The 18,114-nt window shown below is 38.1% G+C and overlaps 1 protein-coding gene, 1 long non-coding RNA gene and 1 other non-coding gene across 7 annotated transcripts; 1 reads left to right on the top strand and 2 right to left on the bottom strand.

The window, feature by feature from the left end:
* Positions 1-590: 590 nt before the first annotated feature.
* Positions 591-11,304, bottom strand: rps27.2 (ribosomal protein S27, isoform 2). Of its 4 annotated transcripts, none has more exons than XM_061881687.1 (4): positions 11,192-11,293; positions 10,833-10,941; positions 7,675-7,785; positions 591-1,166 (listed from the first exon to the last, which is right to left on the bottom strand). In XM_061881687.1, the coding sequence occupies exons 1-4, from the start codon at positions 11,195-11,197 to the stop codon at positions 1,138-1,140; spliced, it is 255 nt and encodes an 84-aa protein (XP_061737671.1). In that variant the 5' UTR covers positions 11,198-11,293; the 3' UTR covers positions 591-1,137. The 4 variants fall into 4 exon arrangements, with proteins under 4 accessions (XP_061737671.1, XP_061737670.1, XP_061737669.1 ...); XM_061881686.1 differs by lacking the exon at positions 591-1,166 and adding an exon at positions 5,198-5,337 and having other exon boundaries at positions 11,192-11,304; XM_061881685.1 differs by lacking the exon at positions 591-1,166 and adding an exon at positions 5,198-5,333 and having other exon boundaries at positions 11,192-11,304.
* On the bottom strand, positions 6,520-6,651 carry LOC133540265 (small nucleolar RNA SNORA13). Its single transcript, XR_009803595.1, has one exon. It is a non-coding gene; the product is annotated as a small nucleolar RNA SNORA13 (small nucleolar RNA).
* Positions 11,201-14,950, top strand: LOC133539630 (uncharacterized). Of its 2 annotated transcripts, none has more exons than XR_009803454.1 (4): positions 11,201-11,733; positions 11,806-11,897; positions 11,970-12,061; positions 13,818-14,950. It is a non-coding gene; the product is annotated as an uncharacterized LOC133539630 (long non-coding RNA). The 2 variants fall into 2 exon arrangements; XR_009803453.1 differs by having other exon boundaries at positions 13,806-14,950.
* Positions 14,951-18,114: the final 3,164 nt, after the last annotated feature.

Raw genomic sequence — 18,114 nt, 5'->3', positions numbered from 1 at the left:
TCCATCTTCCTACTTTGACTTCTCCAATATTAATTGAACAAATTGCAAAAGATTCAGCAACACAGATGTCCAGAATACTGTGTAATTATGCGGTTAAAGATGACTACTTATAGCTTAGATCGAGCTGGAAAATAATGTCCGCTACAACCAGTGACGTCAAACGCACGAGTCATCATACTTTAACATTTTCAACACATTTCGCGGGAAATTTAAAATTGCAATTTAGTAAACTAAAAAGGCCGTATTGGCATGCGTTGCAATGTTAATATTTCATCATTGATATATAAACTATCAGATTGTGTGGTTGGTAGTAAAGGCTTTCAGTAGGCCTTTAACATATAATTTCTTGCAATTCACCACTAGGTGCCAGCATTTATTTACCCTCTTCACTGGTCCAGAGACATTGGATGGAGAGTATTTTTACAGTAAGTGGCCTCCTCATGCCTTTTTTATTGTATTTTAATTAGTCCTAGATGTTCTAATGGTGCCAGTTCTACACTGGAACAGATAACATGTAACACGTTGAAAGTACAAGAGACAATATTTGTTGTCCCACTATTGAAGTTCAACTGAGACTAGACAAGGGAACACAAACTTTATCCAGGTTTTATTTGGTCAATAAACATGACATACACAACAAAAAAAACAGCATAAAATATTTTAAGTACATTTTGTTCCTCTTATATAATGATTTTGTGCAACGGTATAAAAACTTCTCACAAGAAACTTATTTAAAAGGGGCAAACTGTTTAACAGTTTGAAAAAGTTAACCACCACCAAGTCTTTGTGTCAGAGGGCAAAAAGACACGTGTCTCACCCTAAATCACACATTGACTTTAATGTTTACATACTTTAAAAGAGTCATGCAATAATCCGCTTTTCATACACCGAGCAATTATAAATTAAAGTTGAGCCACAGTGTGTCTCCAATCCCTAAAATGACTTAGACGTCTGAGTTTGTCATCTTTCCCTGATAAGTCTGTCCACCTCCATTTAATTGATCTCAAGCGCAAATTTGTGACACAAAGATGTTTATGCATGATGATTGGATAATGAGCATCACATGCTTCCCTGCACCAACTCCCCGGCAGTGACACTTGGTGACAAAGCGTACTTTCTCCTCAACTCCCATCCTGGCTACGGTTGTTTCCTCCTAAATGAACATCCTGGAAGACATGGACAAAGACCTTTTATTCAGGTACGTTATGTAGGCATTGTATGATTGATACATATACTGTACTTGGTGTGTGCACGAGCAAACATTCTGTGTGCATATGTTTTGTGGTAGTTTAATATTTATTCTTATTAATAACGAACTTGCAAAGAACTGGCAGAAGGAGAGATCACATTCATTCTACAATACATCTGTTGCATGAGTGTACTACGGGGATTTGACTGCTTATATCAGGCATGTGATTTGACCAAAATGGAAGACTGAAAACATTTCCGGGGGTCTGGGGGACGAAGCTCCTGTTTTTTTACCAATTTAACATGCTAAAATTAAATTGTGATTTGACCAACACGAAAGACTGAAAACATTTTCAGGGATCTGGGGGACTAAGCTCGTGTTTTTTTTTTAACCAATTTAACATGCTAAAATTGACAGCACCATTTGAAGAAAATGTGTGTCTAAAGACATGAAAACATCATTAATAGAACATACATACCCCAATTATCCTAATGAATCACTGTATATGGTTCAGTCCCAACAGTATTTAGTCACTAATATTTACATCTCGCGTTCATGTCACATTGATCAGTGTTATTATTTACAGTATCACATTACTTCAGTTCACTCACACATTTACTTGCTCGGAGAACTCTAACATGAGCTTTCCTTGCAAATTTCTGAGCAGCCTGCTTTTTCCTTTTGGTCTGCTTTTGTAGCTTCTTTTTTGGATTTCACTGCCAACTTTTGCCTCTAGTATTATATGCAAATTTATTTCAAATTAACTGGGATCAATAATGCGACTCTTTGAATATCTGTAATTTCATAATATATTTTCATGTGTTTTTATTTTTAGAAAAACCCATTTATATTTCGCAAAGCAATAATTGGTTAAAATTTTAAACAAACATGCGTATTTCGCAAGAAAATAATTTTTTAGCTTACCTCATTATTAACTACCCTGTCTGCAACTGAAGTGGGTTGTTTGGATGGATCTTTCCTCTCGATGTTTACGGCAGTTGTCGATGTAAACAAAGGATGAAGTCCATAAGGTTTGCTCACTTTTGGTTGACATCCAAAAGTACCAGCCAGTGAAAAGTTCGTCTTCCTTGCTTCAGGTTGTTTCATATGTTTTTGGCCTTTGGCATGTACTTCCAAAGCCTTGAAACCTTGTGATCCATAGTCAATATTATCATGACACCATGTGCACAAAACTTTTCCGGGACAATCGATTTTCCGAATAAAATCGAACAAAGTCGTAACTTCCTCCTTCCCGACAGTATCAGTGATTTCCCTTTCCATCCAGTCCCATTGAAACTTATTTTTGACATGTTTATCAATTTCTTTTACTCGTGAAGCGTCCTTTCTCTCGAGAACCGACATCGTTTACATTTGGAAAATGGCGCTGATGACATCATCATTCATAACAATGTCCTGATTGGTCGATATGTTCCTTGTGACAATCAACTACAGCTTAATATATTACGCCGTAGTTGATTGGTCAACCCCCGAGGGTAAAAAAGACTTAATTCCGACTTTGGACAAAAAAAATCACTTGCCTCTTATATATTTTATTTAATGCAATATTTGTTATCAATAACAGGTGGGAGGCTAGAACTACATTGATACATCTACATCTTGTGCGCACACGCTTACTATGCATTTTTTAGTATGGCTGGGCGAAGAAACAATATATATCGTGTTAGACAATCGATATATTAAAAAATGGGTTTAATGAAACATTCAACATCTTTTTCTCTTCGCAGGGAGAAAGTGGAAGTTGCAAAGCAAGGTTCGGTTGCATGAACAAAGGCACTAGCTCTCTGGTAATTGAGCAAGGCAGGAAGTCAGCACTGATCAGTGGGAGTGACACACTAACAGCCATTCAGGTAACAGTATCAACAATCACGTTTGGTTGTGCTATTTTAATTTTTTAATTTTCCTGAAGGAACTCTCCTGACGGAATAAAGTACTATCTAATCTAATCTATTTTGTCTGAGTCTTTGCATGGAGTGAGAAAGTAAAAATGAAGCAATTGATATACCAGGAAATGTCACGCTTTAAAGCAGTGGTCCCCAACCTTTTTGTATCCGCAGACCGGTCAACAGTTAATAATTTGTCCCGCGGCCCGGGGGAGGTGTCCTTTTTTTTTTTCTTTTCTTCTTTGTCATGAAAAAGGGACGTTTTTGTCATGAAAAGGGAGTTTTTTTGTGGTTGGTGCACTATTCGTAAGTGTATATTGTGTTTTTATGTTGATTTAATAAAAAAAAAAAATAATATTTTTTTATATAAAAAATTATTCTGCGGCCCAGTACCAATCGGGCCGCGGCCTGGTGGTTGGGGACCCACTGCTTTAAAGCACAGCTGTAAACCTGCAGACAATGGTTCTTCTCAGGTTTCTGTTTACATTTTCACACTTTTGTTACATTTTATTAAGCATTTTTTTTACATATTACTTATTTTAAGAGGCTATTAAAGGGGAACATTATCACCAGACCTATGTAAGCGTCAATATATACCTTGATGGTGCAGAAATAAGACTATATATTATTTTAACCGATTTCCGAACTCTAAATGGATGAATTTTGGCGAATTAAACGCCTTTCTGTTTATTGCTCTGGTGGCGAGGACGTCAGAACGTGACGTCACCGAGGTAATACAGCCGCCATTTTCATTTTCTACACATTACACACACGGGTCTCAGCTCTGTTATTTTCCGTTTTTTTGACTATTTTTTGGAACCTTGGAGACATCATGCCTCGGAGGGTGTAACAACACTAACAGGGAGGGATTCAAGTTGCACCGAAGATGCGAAAGTGTCTGCCGCCAGACCCCCATTGAATGTACCAGAGTGTCTTCACATTTGACCGGCGATGCTAAGACAGACATGGCACAGAGATGTATGGATAACCTGCAGATGCATTTGCAATGATAAAGTCAACGAAATCACAAAGGTGAGTTTTGTTGTTGTTGACTTATGTGCTAATCAGACATTTGGTCGCGGCGTGACTGCCAGCTAATCGATGCTAACATGCTATTTACCGGCGGTGCTAAAGCAGACATGGCACAGAGATGTATGGATAACCTGCAGATGCATTTGCAACTATATTAAGTTTCCTTCCACCCACATTTGATGCGAAAAAAACACTTACCAATCGACTGATTTAAGTTTCTCCAGTGTCAAGAAATGCGAAAGTCCTGATCGTTTGGTCCGCACATTTTACTGCCGATGCTAAAGCAGCTATTCGGCTATGCTATGGCTATGAATAGCGTCAATAGCTATTTGCTCAATAGCTTCAGTTTCTTCTTCAATACTTTCATACTCCAACCATCTGTTTCAATATATGCGTAATCTGTTGAATCGCTTAAGCCGCTGAAATCCGAGTCTGAATCCGAACTAATGTCGCTATATCTTGCTGTGGTACTCCCATTGTTTGTTTACATTGGCAGCCCTGTATGACGTCACAGGGAAATGGATAGTGGTTTCGAAGATAGCGAAAATAAAGCACTTTAAAGCTTTATTTAGGGATATTCCGGGACCGGTAAAATTTTGAAAATAAATTCAAAAAAATACAACAAGCCACTGGGAGCTGATTTTTATTGTATTTAACCCTTTTGAAATTGTGATAATGTTCCCCTTTAAGTGTTCAATGCAATTTTACAAATTGGGTTTACATTGAGTGTTTTCCAATTTTGTGTTGACATTTCCTTTCCTTTTTGCCTTGTTAGCTGAGGGGATTATAATCAGAAACTTACATTTGAAATTAAACTAATATATTTTTCTCTTGGTCCTTATATTCCATGGGTCATAATTATCAATATCACCCAGCCATACTTTATTTTATTTGTTTTAAATCCATTTTAAGCATTGTTGCAGTAAATAACTGACAAAAGCAGAATCACAACTATACAAAACATCTGTTGTGTGCATGGCAAGAAGCAGCATGTTTTTGGCGTTGTGGTTTGTTCCTGCAATGCGAGGCTGCAGTCAATAACTGGCGGGAAGATTAAACACATTATGGAGACCTCTGGCCATGAACAAACATTTTTTATTCCTCAGTATGTCTTTCACGTATGAAAAGTAGAATAATTTTGAAGTCTAGAAGTATGTGAACGTTGTCTGTGTTGGCCCTGTGATGAGGTGGCGACCCGTCCAGGGTGTACTCTGCCTTCCACGAAAAGGGAAAAGCGGAAAAAAATAGATCTTAGTAATGGTCATCTTCACACCTTTTAAGTAAAAAAAAAAGCATGCATCTTAATAACCCGAAGTGACAGTATAGAATAACGTTTCAAGTGTCCTTATATATGTAATCTGTGTGAATGTGGAAGTAGTGTCAAAGCGCTTTGAGTTCCTTAAAAGGTAGAAAAGCGCTATAAAAGTACAACCCATTTAATATTAGCGTCCTTTTTTGCTAGTTTCAATTACTTTATTTTGTATGTAAAACTATGCTGCAAACATGGTACATTTAACACTAGTCTGTCCTATCCTTTAACTTTTGTTGAACTGAATGTTGTTTACAGGATATTTCATACCAGAGGTGCCCAAATGAATAAATGCTTTGCTAATGCAATAACTTCTTGTGATTAATCACATTAGACAACTTGTTTTTTTAACCGCCCTCGTTTTGACCTTATTTTTTGTGAATGTTTTGTATCAGCCATGCAACGGCAATTTCCCTAGGTGTGTAAATTTGTTCAATCAAATCCAAAGTAGGTATTGAAGTCACAAAATCATTGATTGCATTTTTTGCACTGATTACAGTAAGTTTATTATAAAATAAAAATCACTGTTTGGCCTGTGGCTCATATTCACTTTGGCCCTTGGAAGCAAAAACTTTGGCCACTTATATTTCTCTGCGGTAATATCCTTTGTGTAGTAAATTAAAACCATTAAGTCCCAAGTAATTAATGTTTTTATAATAGATTTACTGTAATAGCTTTTGAAATAAGAGTAAAATCTCAGCATGGACTCAAACAGGTACATAAACAATACGAAATAACTGTATGACTAATCGAAAAGTTAAATCGCTGACTTGTCAACTTTTAAAATCTTTAATTTGCATCCTAAAGTGCTCTCCCACTAAGACAAACCTGGCTTTAGAGCACAGATTACCCTCTTGTGAGCGAATTTGCTCCATTAGAATGCCAACCTGACAAATTTAGTGTCTCCTTGTCACCTATCATAACAGCAGGATAGGAAGACACAAACCAGGCACGATGCTCCACAACTAACTCTGACCAGAAACTGTTTCTGAACGCCTTTATATAGATCACAATTTAAAGACAGCCTTCTGAATACAATCCCTCTACGACCCCCCCACAACCGTTCACCCTCATAAACATTGCGTATTGTTTGTACTTGCAGCACACGGTGTAGAAACGCATCGCTGATGATGAATTTCTGTCACAGCTGCAAGAATCAATGTCTGCCTTAGTTGACACCCTGTTCACGACTGATTCACTGAAAGGGCAACACAAAGGCAATGGTTGAAAACTCTAAAGATGGATTCGGCACGTCACGCTACCCCAAAATACTAAATAATTAAAAATCTTCACACTGTTTTTGAATTAGCATTAACTCACTGTTGATAGGTGTACACTTGGTTAATGTGGTGTATTGGCTCAAAGCCTAAACAGCTAACAAACTGGTTTTAGTACAAAAGGTTTATTTACCCATATTCAAAAGTACAAGTTGGATTGAATTGCCAATGCAAACAGACAGCATCCTCCGAAGGATCCAGAATCAAGCAAAATCATATCAAATATTGGTCTACTGGCTTTTTATATGTTTCCCTCGTGTCAAGGTCTCGTTGTTTTGCAACTGCTTGCTCCACAACATCCTTGAGTCCCTTAGTCATAACAAACAAAACATTTTGTAGACTGGTTAGAGTGACCACAAAATCAACTTTCTCCTACATATGATCCCTTTGGTTTTGAATAGGAAAAAAAGAAAAGAGCAGACCTCTTAAGGCTTTTTGACAGATTTTCTTTTAGGACTTCAACAGACACAAAATATGGTATAAAAGTCAGAAAATCCACTACATTAACATCTAAACTTCTGCATTCGAGAGGGCCAAATTATTTACAACTGTAAGTAGAACGCTACTGTCAAGAGGCAACACCACAAGGCTGAAAAACTGTACATACAATATAGGAGCAACAAATATTAATGTGTCTACAGTTCTTTGGCAGTTGAGTAGTGACAGTAGTATGAACAAAGGTAATGGAACAGTAACTTCTTTCTACTCTTGTTTTTACATTTACAGTATAGGAAGCAACAAATATTAAGGTGTTTAGTTTTTTTTGCAGTTGAGTAGTGACAGTAGGATGAACAAAAGGTAATGGAACAATATGATTTCTTTATACTCTTGTTTTTACATTTACAGTCATTAAATGAACAGTATTGTAGTTAATGGTAAGTAAAGTGATTCTTGTGCATGTGGTTTTGTGCAAATTGTGATAAAGTGTTAAATCTATATTTATAATACATTTGAAGAGTTTCATACCTTCTGTCAGACGTGCTTTACCCCCCGTAGGCTGGCAGAGGACCGTGGAGCAGCCGACACACAACACCACAGTCTGTGCGTGACTGAACACGGTCGTAATTTTGTAGCAACCTGTAGCACAGAATAAAACATTACATAAAAAGGTTCTTTAACGTTGGATGCTTATGACACATAACACATATTTGTGTGCTTGTGGCAGCGCTTGCGAGGAGTCAGTAATCAAACTCATTTTTAAATGGCAGCCACAAGGATTCTGTATGCCTTATTTGACACCCTCACCACTACTGACAAATGAGAGGGCAACACATAAAGGCAAAGTAACCTCAGTAATAGGGCTGGGCGATATATCGAGTCTGCAGGATAATTCGATATATTTTTAAACAAGATAAAATTGAAAAAATATCGTAATATCGATATAATCTAAAGGCCTACTGAAAGCCACTACTAACGACCACGCAGTCTGATAGTTTATATATCAATGATGAAATATTAACATTGCAACACATGCCAATACGGCCTTTTTAGTTTACTAAATTGCAATTTTAAATTTCCCGCTAAGTGTCGTGTTGAAAACGTCTCGGTATGATGACGCGTGTGACGTCTCAGGTTGTAGCGGACAATATTTTCCAGCCCGATCCAAGCTATAAGTAGTCTGCTTTAATCGCATATTTACACAGTATTCTGGACATCTGTGTTGCTGAATCTTTTGCAATTTGTTCCAATAATAATGCAGAAGTCCAAGTAGAAAGATGGCGGTGGCAAGCTTTTAGCCTTTAGCCACACAAACACAGCCGGTGTTTCCTTGTTTAAAATTCTCAAAGGTGACGCTTTAATATGGAACAGAGCGGTCAAGCGAACATGGATCCCGACCACATGTCAACCAGCGGTTTTCGGTGAGAAAATTGTGGTAATAAGTCGGCTCTTACCAAGGACATCAGAGGAGCTTCCGTCCTGCTGCAGCTGCTGCGACTTCCCTCAGAGACTTTGGTGTCAACACACCCGTGGCCACACCCGTCCGACTTTCAGGTACTATTTAATTTCACTAAACCGGCAGTTTTCGGTGAGAAAATTGTGCTAATAAGTCGGCTCTTACCGAAGATCAGCGGAGCCAGCTTCCTCCTGCAGCTTCGTGACTTCCCTCAGAGACTCTGGTGTCAACACACCCGTAGCCACACCCCTCCGGCCGTCAGGTACTAATTAACTCACTGAAACACTAGCAACATAATAGGCAGATAAGGGATTTCCCAGAATTATCCTAGTAAATGTGTCTAAAAACATCTGAATCGCTCCCACTGCAATCGCCTTTTTTTCCCCCCTAGTCTTTCACTCTTTTTTCATCCACAAATCTTTCATCTTTGCTCAAATTAACGGGGAAATTGTCGCTTTCTCGGGTCCGAATAGCACTAGCTGCTGGTGGCTATGATTGTAAACTCTAGCCTTTAAATAAACTCCCTTTTTAGACCAGTTAATCTGCCGTTTCTTTTCTTTTACTCCTATGACCCACTCTCCCTTGTGGAGGGGGTCCGGTCCGATGGCCAAGCTGGCTGTCCAGAGTCGGGACCCAGGATGGACCGCTTGCCTGTGTATCTGCTTGGGACATACCTGCGCTGCTAATCCGCCTCCGCTTGGGATGGTTTCCTGCTGGCTCTGCTTTGGACTGGACTTTGGCGGCTGTGTTGGATCCACTATGGAGTGAACTTTCACAGTAACATGTTAGACCCGCTCGACATCCATTGCTTTCGTCCTCTCCAAGGTTCTCATAGTCATCATTGTCGCCAACGTCCCACTGGGTGTGAGTTTTCCTTGCCCTTATGTGGGCCTACCGAGGATGTCGTAGTGGTTTGTGCAGCCCTTTGAGACACTAGTGATTTAGGGCTATATAAGTAAACACTGATTGATTGATTGAAACAATGTGAGGAGCCCTACAACCCGTGAGGTACCCCAGCACCTCCAAAACCCTCAAATCTAGACTCCAAACATCCCAGAATAAGCTAGTCCGGTGACTTTTAGACCTCCACCCCAGATCACACCTCAATCCAACCCACTTCTCCAAAGTGGGCTGGCTCAGGGTGGAGGACAGAGTAAAACAACTTGCACTGAGCCTGGTCTATAAAATCCGCTACACCTCCTTGATACCGAAGTACATGTCAAATTACTTCCTTAACGTAAATGACCGCCATAACCACAACACCAGGGGGAGCTCCACAAACCACGTTAAACCCAGATTTCGATCTAACAAAGGTCTTAACTCATTCTCTTTCTATGCCACATCAATGTGGAATGCACTCCCAACAGGTATAAAAGTAAGTGCATCTCTATATTCCTTCAAAACCGCTCTAAAACAACACCTCCAGGCAACTTCAACACTTTACTAATACCCTCCTCCATTCACATCCCATCTCCCCGGATTATAAACAACTCAAATGTACTTCTAATGTATATACTTGTTCTTATGCTATGTGAACTCACTATGTTCTCTGCTGGCTGTACATATCCTACTAAATAAGACCTACACTGTTTCAATGTCCACATTTCTCTGTTGATGACTGAAGTTCTGATATCAACCAAAGCTCCTCATCCCACCCCCCGGATTGTAAATAATGTAAATAATTAAATGTACATACTATGATGATTAACTTGTGTGATGATTTTATTATGTTGATAGTATATATTTGTACCACAAATTGATTAACGTGGACCCCGACTTAAACAAGTTGAAAAACTTATTGGGGTGTTACCACTTAGTGGTCAATTGTACGGAATATGTAGTGAACTGTGCAATCTACTAATAAAAGTATCAATCAATCAAAGTGACGTCACGCGCACACAGTCTGCTACTTCCGATAAAGGCAAGGCTTTTTTATTAGCGACCAAAAGTTGCGACCTTTATCGTCGATGTTCTCTATTAAATCCTTATTAAAGCAAAAATATGGCAATATCGCGAAATGATCAAGTATGACACATAGAATGGACCTGCTATCCCCGTTTAAATAAGAAAATCTAATTTCAGTAGGCCTTTAAGTAAAAATATGTCGCGATATACTTTTTCGTCTATATCACCCAGTCCTATATAAATATATATTAGGGGGAAAGTATCAGTTTTAATACGAATAGTATTAGTATTAAACATAATATACACTTTTTTTTTTTTTACCAACCTGGACATTTAACATCCATAAAGTATGAATTCGGGCACTGGACGAGACGTTTTTTCTTGTGTGTCCTCCTCTCCTCCTCGGAGCTGGGATGCAACAGATCCTTGGCGAGCTGAAAAACAAAGAAAAAACGTCGTGGAAACAACAAATCCTGCCATCACGCAACGTGGGCCGCTTTGTCGGCCGTCCACGTGTTACGCCATGTTGCGTTCAATCTCCCTGGTTTAGTTCCACACTTTGTGAGCGCCAACTCGACGGCAACATAAAATAACAAGACTTCGTTGCTTAAAATTAGATAAAATAGCAGTTTAGATACTTTTTAAAAGGCGGATTCGTACTTCAGCGAAGGTTAAGGTACTTACGGGCATGTCTGGGCTTGTTTGGGACTCTCACCGGAAAGAGACACGCCGATGACGTAACGGAAGTTGGCCGCGGGATAGGCACCGCCTCCTGTCACGTGACCCGGAAATAGTTATTTTAACGCGCTTGGTTTCAAAGCAGGAATTGTTGGGACCGCTAACTAAAGGAGTAAAACATAATTGTGTTTTTAACACGGACGTATTAAGTGCATCGGTATCCAAAGTGCGGACCGCTGGTAATTTTTAATGCAGAAGTCAAAGTAGAAAGATGGCGGTGGCAAGCTTTTAGCCTTAAGCCACACAAACACAGCCGGTGTTTCCTTGTTTAAAATTCTCAAAGGTGACGCTTTACTATGGAACAGAGCGGTCAAGCGAACATGGATCCCGACCACATGTCAACCAGCAGTTTTCGGTGAGAAAATTGTGGTAATAAGTCGGCTCTTACCAGGGACATCAGCGGAGCTTCCGTCCTGCTGCAGCTGCTGCGACTTCCCTCAGAGACTCTGGCGTCAACACACCCGTGGCCACACCCGTCCGACTTTCAGGTACTATTTAATTTCACTAAACAGGCAGTTTTCGGTGAGAAAATTGTGCTAATAAGTCGGCTCTTACCGAAGATCGGCGGAGCCAACTTCCTCCTGCAGCTTCGTGACTTCCCTCAGAGACTCTGGTGTCAACACACCCGTGGCCACACCCGTCCGACTTTCAGGTACTATTTAATTTCACTAAACAGGCAGTTTTCGGAGAGAAAATTGTGCTAATAAGTCGGCTCTTACCGAAGATCGGCGGAGCCAACTTCCTCCTGCAGCTTCGTGACTTCCCTCAGAGACTCTGGCGTCAACACACCCGTGGCCACACCCGTCCGACTTTCAGGTACTATTTAATTTCACTAAACCGGCAGTTTTCGGTGAGAAAATTGTGCTAATAAGTCGGCTCTTACCGAAAATCGGCGGAGCCAACTTCCTCCTGCAGCTTCGTGACTTCCCTCAGAGACTCTGGTGTCAACACACCCGTGGCCACACCCCCCCCGACCATCAGCTACTATTTAACTCACTGAAACACTAGCAACACAATAGGCAGATAAGGGATTTCCCAGAATTATCCTAGTAAATGTGTCTAAAAACATCTGAATCGCTCCCACTGCAATCGCCTTTTTTCTAGTCTTTCACTCTAAATTTTCTCAACCACAAATCTTTCATCCTTGCTCAAATTAACGGGGAAATTGTCGCTTTCTCGGGTCCGAATAGCACTAGCTGCTGGTGGCTATGATTGTAAACTCTAGCCTTTAAATAAACTCCCTTTTTAGACCAGTTGATCTGCCGTTTATTTTCTTTTACTCCTATGACCCACTCTCCCTTGTGGAGGGGGTCCGGTCCGATGGCCATGCATGACGTACTGGCTGTCCAGAGTCGGGACCCAGGATGGACCGCTTGCCTGTGTATCGGCTTGGGACATCCCTGCGCTGCTAACCCGCCTGCGCTTGGGATGGTTTCCTGCTGGCTCTGCTTTGGACTGGACTCTCGAGACTGTGTTGGATCCATTATGGATTGAACTTTCACAGTAACATGTTAGACCCGCTCGACATCCATTGCTTTCCTCCTCTCCAAGGTTCTCATAGTCATCATTGTCACCGACGTCCCACTGGGTGTGAGTTTTCCTTGCCCTTATGTGGGCCTACCGAGGATGTCGTAGTGGTTTGTGCAGCCCTTTGAGACACTAGTGATTTAGGGCTATATAAGTAATTTTTTAAATACCCCACGTCACATTTTAAAAATACGATTGAAAAAAATTTAAAACGTGATATAAAGGAGCAAACGGGTGAAATGTAACAAGAAAATGTTGCAATGTTTACTGTAATAACACAAAGCTGCCATGCAGGCTGTTTCTTTCCTTAAAGGCCTACTGAAATGAGATTTTCTTATTCAAACGGGGATAGCAGGTCCATTCTATGTGTCATACTTGATCATTTCGCCATATTGCCATATTTTTGCTGAAAGGATTTAATAAACCAGCGACCCCAAAAGGGAATAAGCGGTAGGAAATGGATGGATGGATGGATTTAGTAAAGAACATCGACGATAAAGTTCGCAACTTTCGGTGCTAAGAGAAAAGCCCTGCCTCTACCGGAAGTAGCAGACGATGACGTCACCCGTGTGATGGCTCCTCACATATTCAAATTTTTTTAATGGGAGCCTCCTACAAAAAGTGCTATTCGGACCGGGAAAAAGACAATTTCCCCATTGATTTGAGCAAGGATGAAAGATTTGTGTTTGATGATATTGATAGCGACAGGCTAGAAAAAAAACAACAAAAAAACATCATTGCATTGGGAGGGATTCCGATGTTTTTAGACACATATTCTGGGAAATCCTTTATCTTTCTATTGTGTTACTAGTGTTTGAGTGAGTTAAATAGTACCTGATAGTCGGAGGGGTGTCTCCACGGGTGTGTTGACGCGCAGTGTCTCAGGGGAGTCGACGGCAGCTATGGACGCCACAAGCTCAGCTTTTCTCCGGTAAGAACTGACTTTTTAACCACAATTTTCTCACCGAAACCTGCTGATTGACATTTGGTAGGGATCCATGATTGCTTGACCGCGCTCTGATCCATAGGAAAGTTTCACCTACAGGAATTTTAAACAAGGAATCACCGTGGCTAAAGCTTCCCAACTCCATCTTGCTACTGTGACTTCTCCAATATTAATGGAACAAATTGCAAAAGATTCAGCAACACAGATGTCCAAAATACTGTGTAATTATGCCGTTAAAGCAGACGACTTTTAGCTGTGTGTGTGCGCAGCGCTCATACTTCCTAAAAACCAGTGACGTCTTGCGTAAACGTCATCATTACACAACGTTTCGAAGAAGAAACTCCCGGGAAATTTAAAATTGCAATTTAGTAAACTAAAAAGGCCGTATTGGCATGTGTTGCAATGTTAATATTTCATCATTGATATATAAACTATCAGACTGCGTGGTCGCTAGTAGTGGCTTTCAGTAGGACTTTGAAGGTGTACTGAAATGAGATGTTCTTATTTAAACGGGGATAGCAGGTCCATTCTATGTGTCATACTTGATCATTTCGCGATATTGCCGTATTTTTGCTGAAAGGATTTAGTAGAGAACATCGACGATAAAGTTTGCAACTTTTAATCGCTAATACAAAAGCCCTGCCTTTACCGGAAGTATGTGCGCGTGAAGTCACGAGTTGCAGGGCTCCTCACATTGTTTATAATGGGAGCCACCAGCAGCGAGAGCAATTCGGACCGAGAAAGCGACAATTTCCCCATTAATTTGAGCGAGGATGAACGATTTGTGAATTAGGATATTGATAGTGAAGGACTAGAAGAAGAAAAAAAAAGCGACGGCTTCGGGGTGCGGCAGTGTGAGCGTTTCAGATGTTATTAGACACATTTAATAGGATAATTCTGGAAGATCCCTTATCTGCTTATTGTTTTAATAGTGTTTTAGTGAGATTCTATAGACATACCTGAAAGTCGGATGGCTGTGGTGAACGCCAGTGTCTCTCAGAGAAGCCAAGATCACAGCTGCCTTTTTGAGCTGCAGGAGGAAGTCCCATAATCCAACTGTTATGTATTACACATTTTTTGCCGTAAAAGTTTCTATTTATAGTATATAAAAATTCACGATTCTATTAAATTTTTGTATTTTTTTTTTTATTAGTATATATAATTATATAAAACACACAATTGTTATGTCTGACATGTTTTGCTGGGAAAGCTTCTATTTATAGTATATAAATAATCACAATTGTATTGTATTCATTTTGGATTTATTTGTTTCATATTATTGTATATAAGAATCACATATTTCATGTTTCAATTGTTTTATAAAAAAGTACAATTCTAAAAAAAAGGTTATTTTTGGTGAAGTGAAGTGAATTTTTGGTGGTTTCTTATTATACATAAAATTATAAGAGACACACAATTGTTACATGTTACACATTTTTGGCTGAGAAAGCTTCTATTTATAGTATATAAATAATCACGAATAATTTTTTTTTTGTTTGCTTTATTATTATTATATTTAATTGTATAAAAACACATTTTTTATGTATTACACATTTTTTGCTAAGAAAACTTCTATTTATAGCATATAAATAATCACAAATGATTTGTTATTTGTTTGGTTTATTATATAACTATATAAAAACACAATTTCATGTATTACATTATTATATATAATTATATAAAAAACTAAGTTTTTATGTATTACACATTTTTTGCTAATAAATCTTCTATTTATAGTATATAAATACTCAAAATCCTATTTTATTTATCAAAATGTTTTGAATTGTATTATATATAAAATGATGAGTTTGTTTCTGGTCTCCAACCAGTATATTGGCAATGCTGAGCAGAAAGTACGGGACGGTATAGCTCGATTGGTAAAGTGGCCGTGCCAGCAACTTGAGGGTTGCAGGTTCGATTCCCGCTTCTACCATCCTAGTCACTGCCGTTGTGTCCTTGGGCAAGACACTTTACCCACCTGCTCCCAGTCCCCACCCACACTGGTTTAAATGTAACTTAGATATTGGGTTTCACTATGTAAAGCGCTTTGAGTCACTAGAGAAAAGCGCTATATAAATATAATTCACTTCATTTCTCCGGTAAGACTTAATATCTCAATTTTCCCATCCAAAGACATGCTGGTCACAACAAAGAAACACCGGCTGTGTCTCGGTGCTAAAGGCAGCTGCAATCCACCGCTTTCCACTGACAGCATTCTTCTTTATAGTCTCCATTATTAAATGAACAAATTGCAAAAGATTCAGCAACACAGATGTCCAAAATACTGTGTAATTATGCAGTTAAAGCAGACGACTTTTAGCTGCGAGTGGTGCAGCGCTAATATTTCCTAACGCGTACGCGTCATCATTCCGTGACGTTTTCAACAAGAATCCCGCGGGAAATTTTAAATTGCAATTTAGTAAACTAAAGCGGCCGTATTGGCATGTGTTGCAATGTTAATATTTCATCATTGATATATAAACTATCAGACTGCGTGGTCGCTAGTAGTGGCTTTCAGTAGGCCTTTCAAAAATAATAATGAATCAAAATCAATGTCATGAATTATTGACCTATTCAAGGCTCCAATTACGTCATGTTAAATTATCCACTTTGAGATATTTTTGGGGGAAAATGTTGCATTTCATGTGTTTGCCATATAAAAAAAACTGAGCGTTTTTTTTTTTTAAAGAAGGGCCTAAAATGAACAAACAAAAAACATAAACAACAATAGAACTTGTAATTGACTGATAGATCTGAAATTGATCTCGAGATTATTGTGTTAAAAGTAAACAGTCAAAAAATGTATAATTTATTTTTTAACACTTTAATGAGTAGGACCCTTTTAGATCCCCAATAATTTTAGTGTGATTTGTTTCTAAGTGTCATTGCTCAAAAAATAATAATGAATTAAAATCAATGGTGTTATTAGTTATTGGCTTTTAAGGCTCCAATTATTATAAAATCTCAAATAATCCACTTAAAAAAATATTGGGTGATAATATTGCATATTTTGTGTTTTTTCCCATCAAAAAACAGGGTTTCCTTTGAAAAAAAAGAGCATACAACTTAAATCTTTAAAATCATTATATTGACAGATGGACCTAATGTTGATCTGGAGATTTAAAACTTGAATAATAATAAAACAGAAATAGTACTGAATAATGACACACTTTTATGTTTTTTTTTTACCAAAACCCTTTGGGGTCCCCGGGATCAATCCTGAGTGGAGGCCTAAATGTATATTGGTTATAACAGGGGTCACCAACCTTTTTGAAACCAAGAGCTACTTCTTGGGTACTGATTAATGCGAAGGGCTACCAGTTTGATACACACTTAAAAAATTGCCAGAAATAGCCAATCTGCTCAATTTACCTTTAATAAATAAACTTATATATAAACGGGTATTTCTGTCTGTCATTACCTAATGTCTTACATTTTTTTTAACATTTACGGAAGGTTTTTGGTGGAGAATAATTGATGAAAAAAACACCCAATTGAACAGTTGAAAAGAGGAGAAAACCGGAAAAAAATGAAAATAAAATTTTGAAACATAGTTTATCTTCAATTTTGACTCTTTAAAATTAAAAACTCAACCGAAAAAAAGAAGAGAAAAACTAGCTAATTCGAATCTTTTTGAAAAAAATTTAAAAAATTATTTATGGAACATCATTAGTAATTTTTCCTGATTAAGATTAATTTTAGAATTTTTATGACATGTTTTAGATAGGTTAAAATCCAAATCTGCATTTTGTTAGAATATATAACAAATTGCACCAAGCTATATTTCTAACAAAGACAAATCATTATTTTTTCTAGATTTTCCTGAACAAAAATTTTGAAAGAAATTCAAAAGAATTTGAAATAAGATTTAAATTTGATTGTAAAGATTTTCTAGATTTGCCAGAATATCTTTTTTTAAATTTTAATCATAATAAGTTTAAATAAATATTTCACAAATATTCTTCGTGGAAAAAACAGAAGCTAAAATGAAGAATTAAAATGTATTTCTTATTGTTTACAATTAAAAAAAAAAAAATGACTTGAACATTGATTTAAATTGTCAGGAAAGAAGAGGAAATAATTTAAAAGGTAAAAAGGTATGTGTTTAAAAATCCTAAAATCATTTTTAAGGTTGTATTTTTTCTCTAAAATTGTCTTTCTGAAAGTTTATAAGAAGCAAAGTAAAAAAATAAATGAATTTATTTAAACAAGTGAAGACCAAGTCTTTAAAATATTTTCTTGGATTTTCAAATTCTATTTGAGATTTGTCTCTCTTAGAATTAAAAATGTCGAGCAAAGTGAGACCGGCTTGCTAGTAAATAAATACAATTTAAAAAAATAGAGGCAGCTCACTGGTAAGTGCTGCTATTTGAGCTATTTTTAGAACAGGCCAGCG

This window comes from Nerophis ophidion, linkage group LG21 (assembly GCF_033978795.1).
Source record: "Nerophis ophidion isolate RoL-2023_Sa linkage group LG21, RoL_Noph_v1.0, whole genome shotgun sequence".
In the NCBI taxonomy this organism is placed as follows: Eukaryota; Metazoa; Chordata; class Actinopteri; order Syngnathiformes; family Syngnathidae; genus Nerophis; species Nerophis ophidion.
Note: the sequence above shows the minus strand (reverse complement) of the source record. Positions and strands in the feature narration are given on the sequence as shown.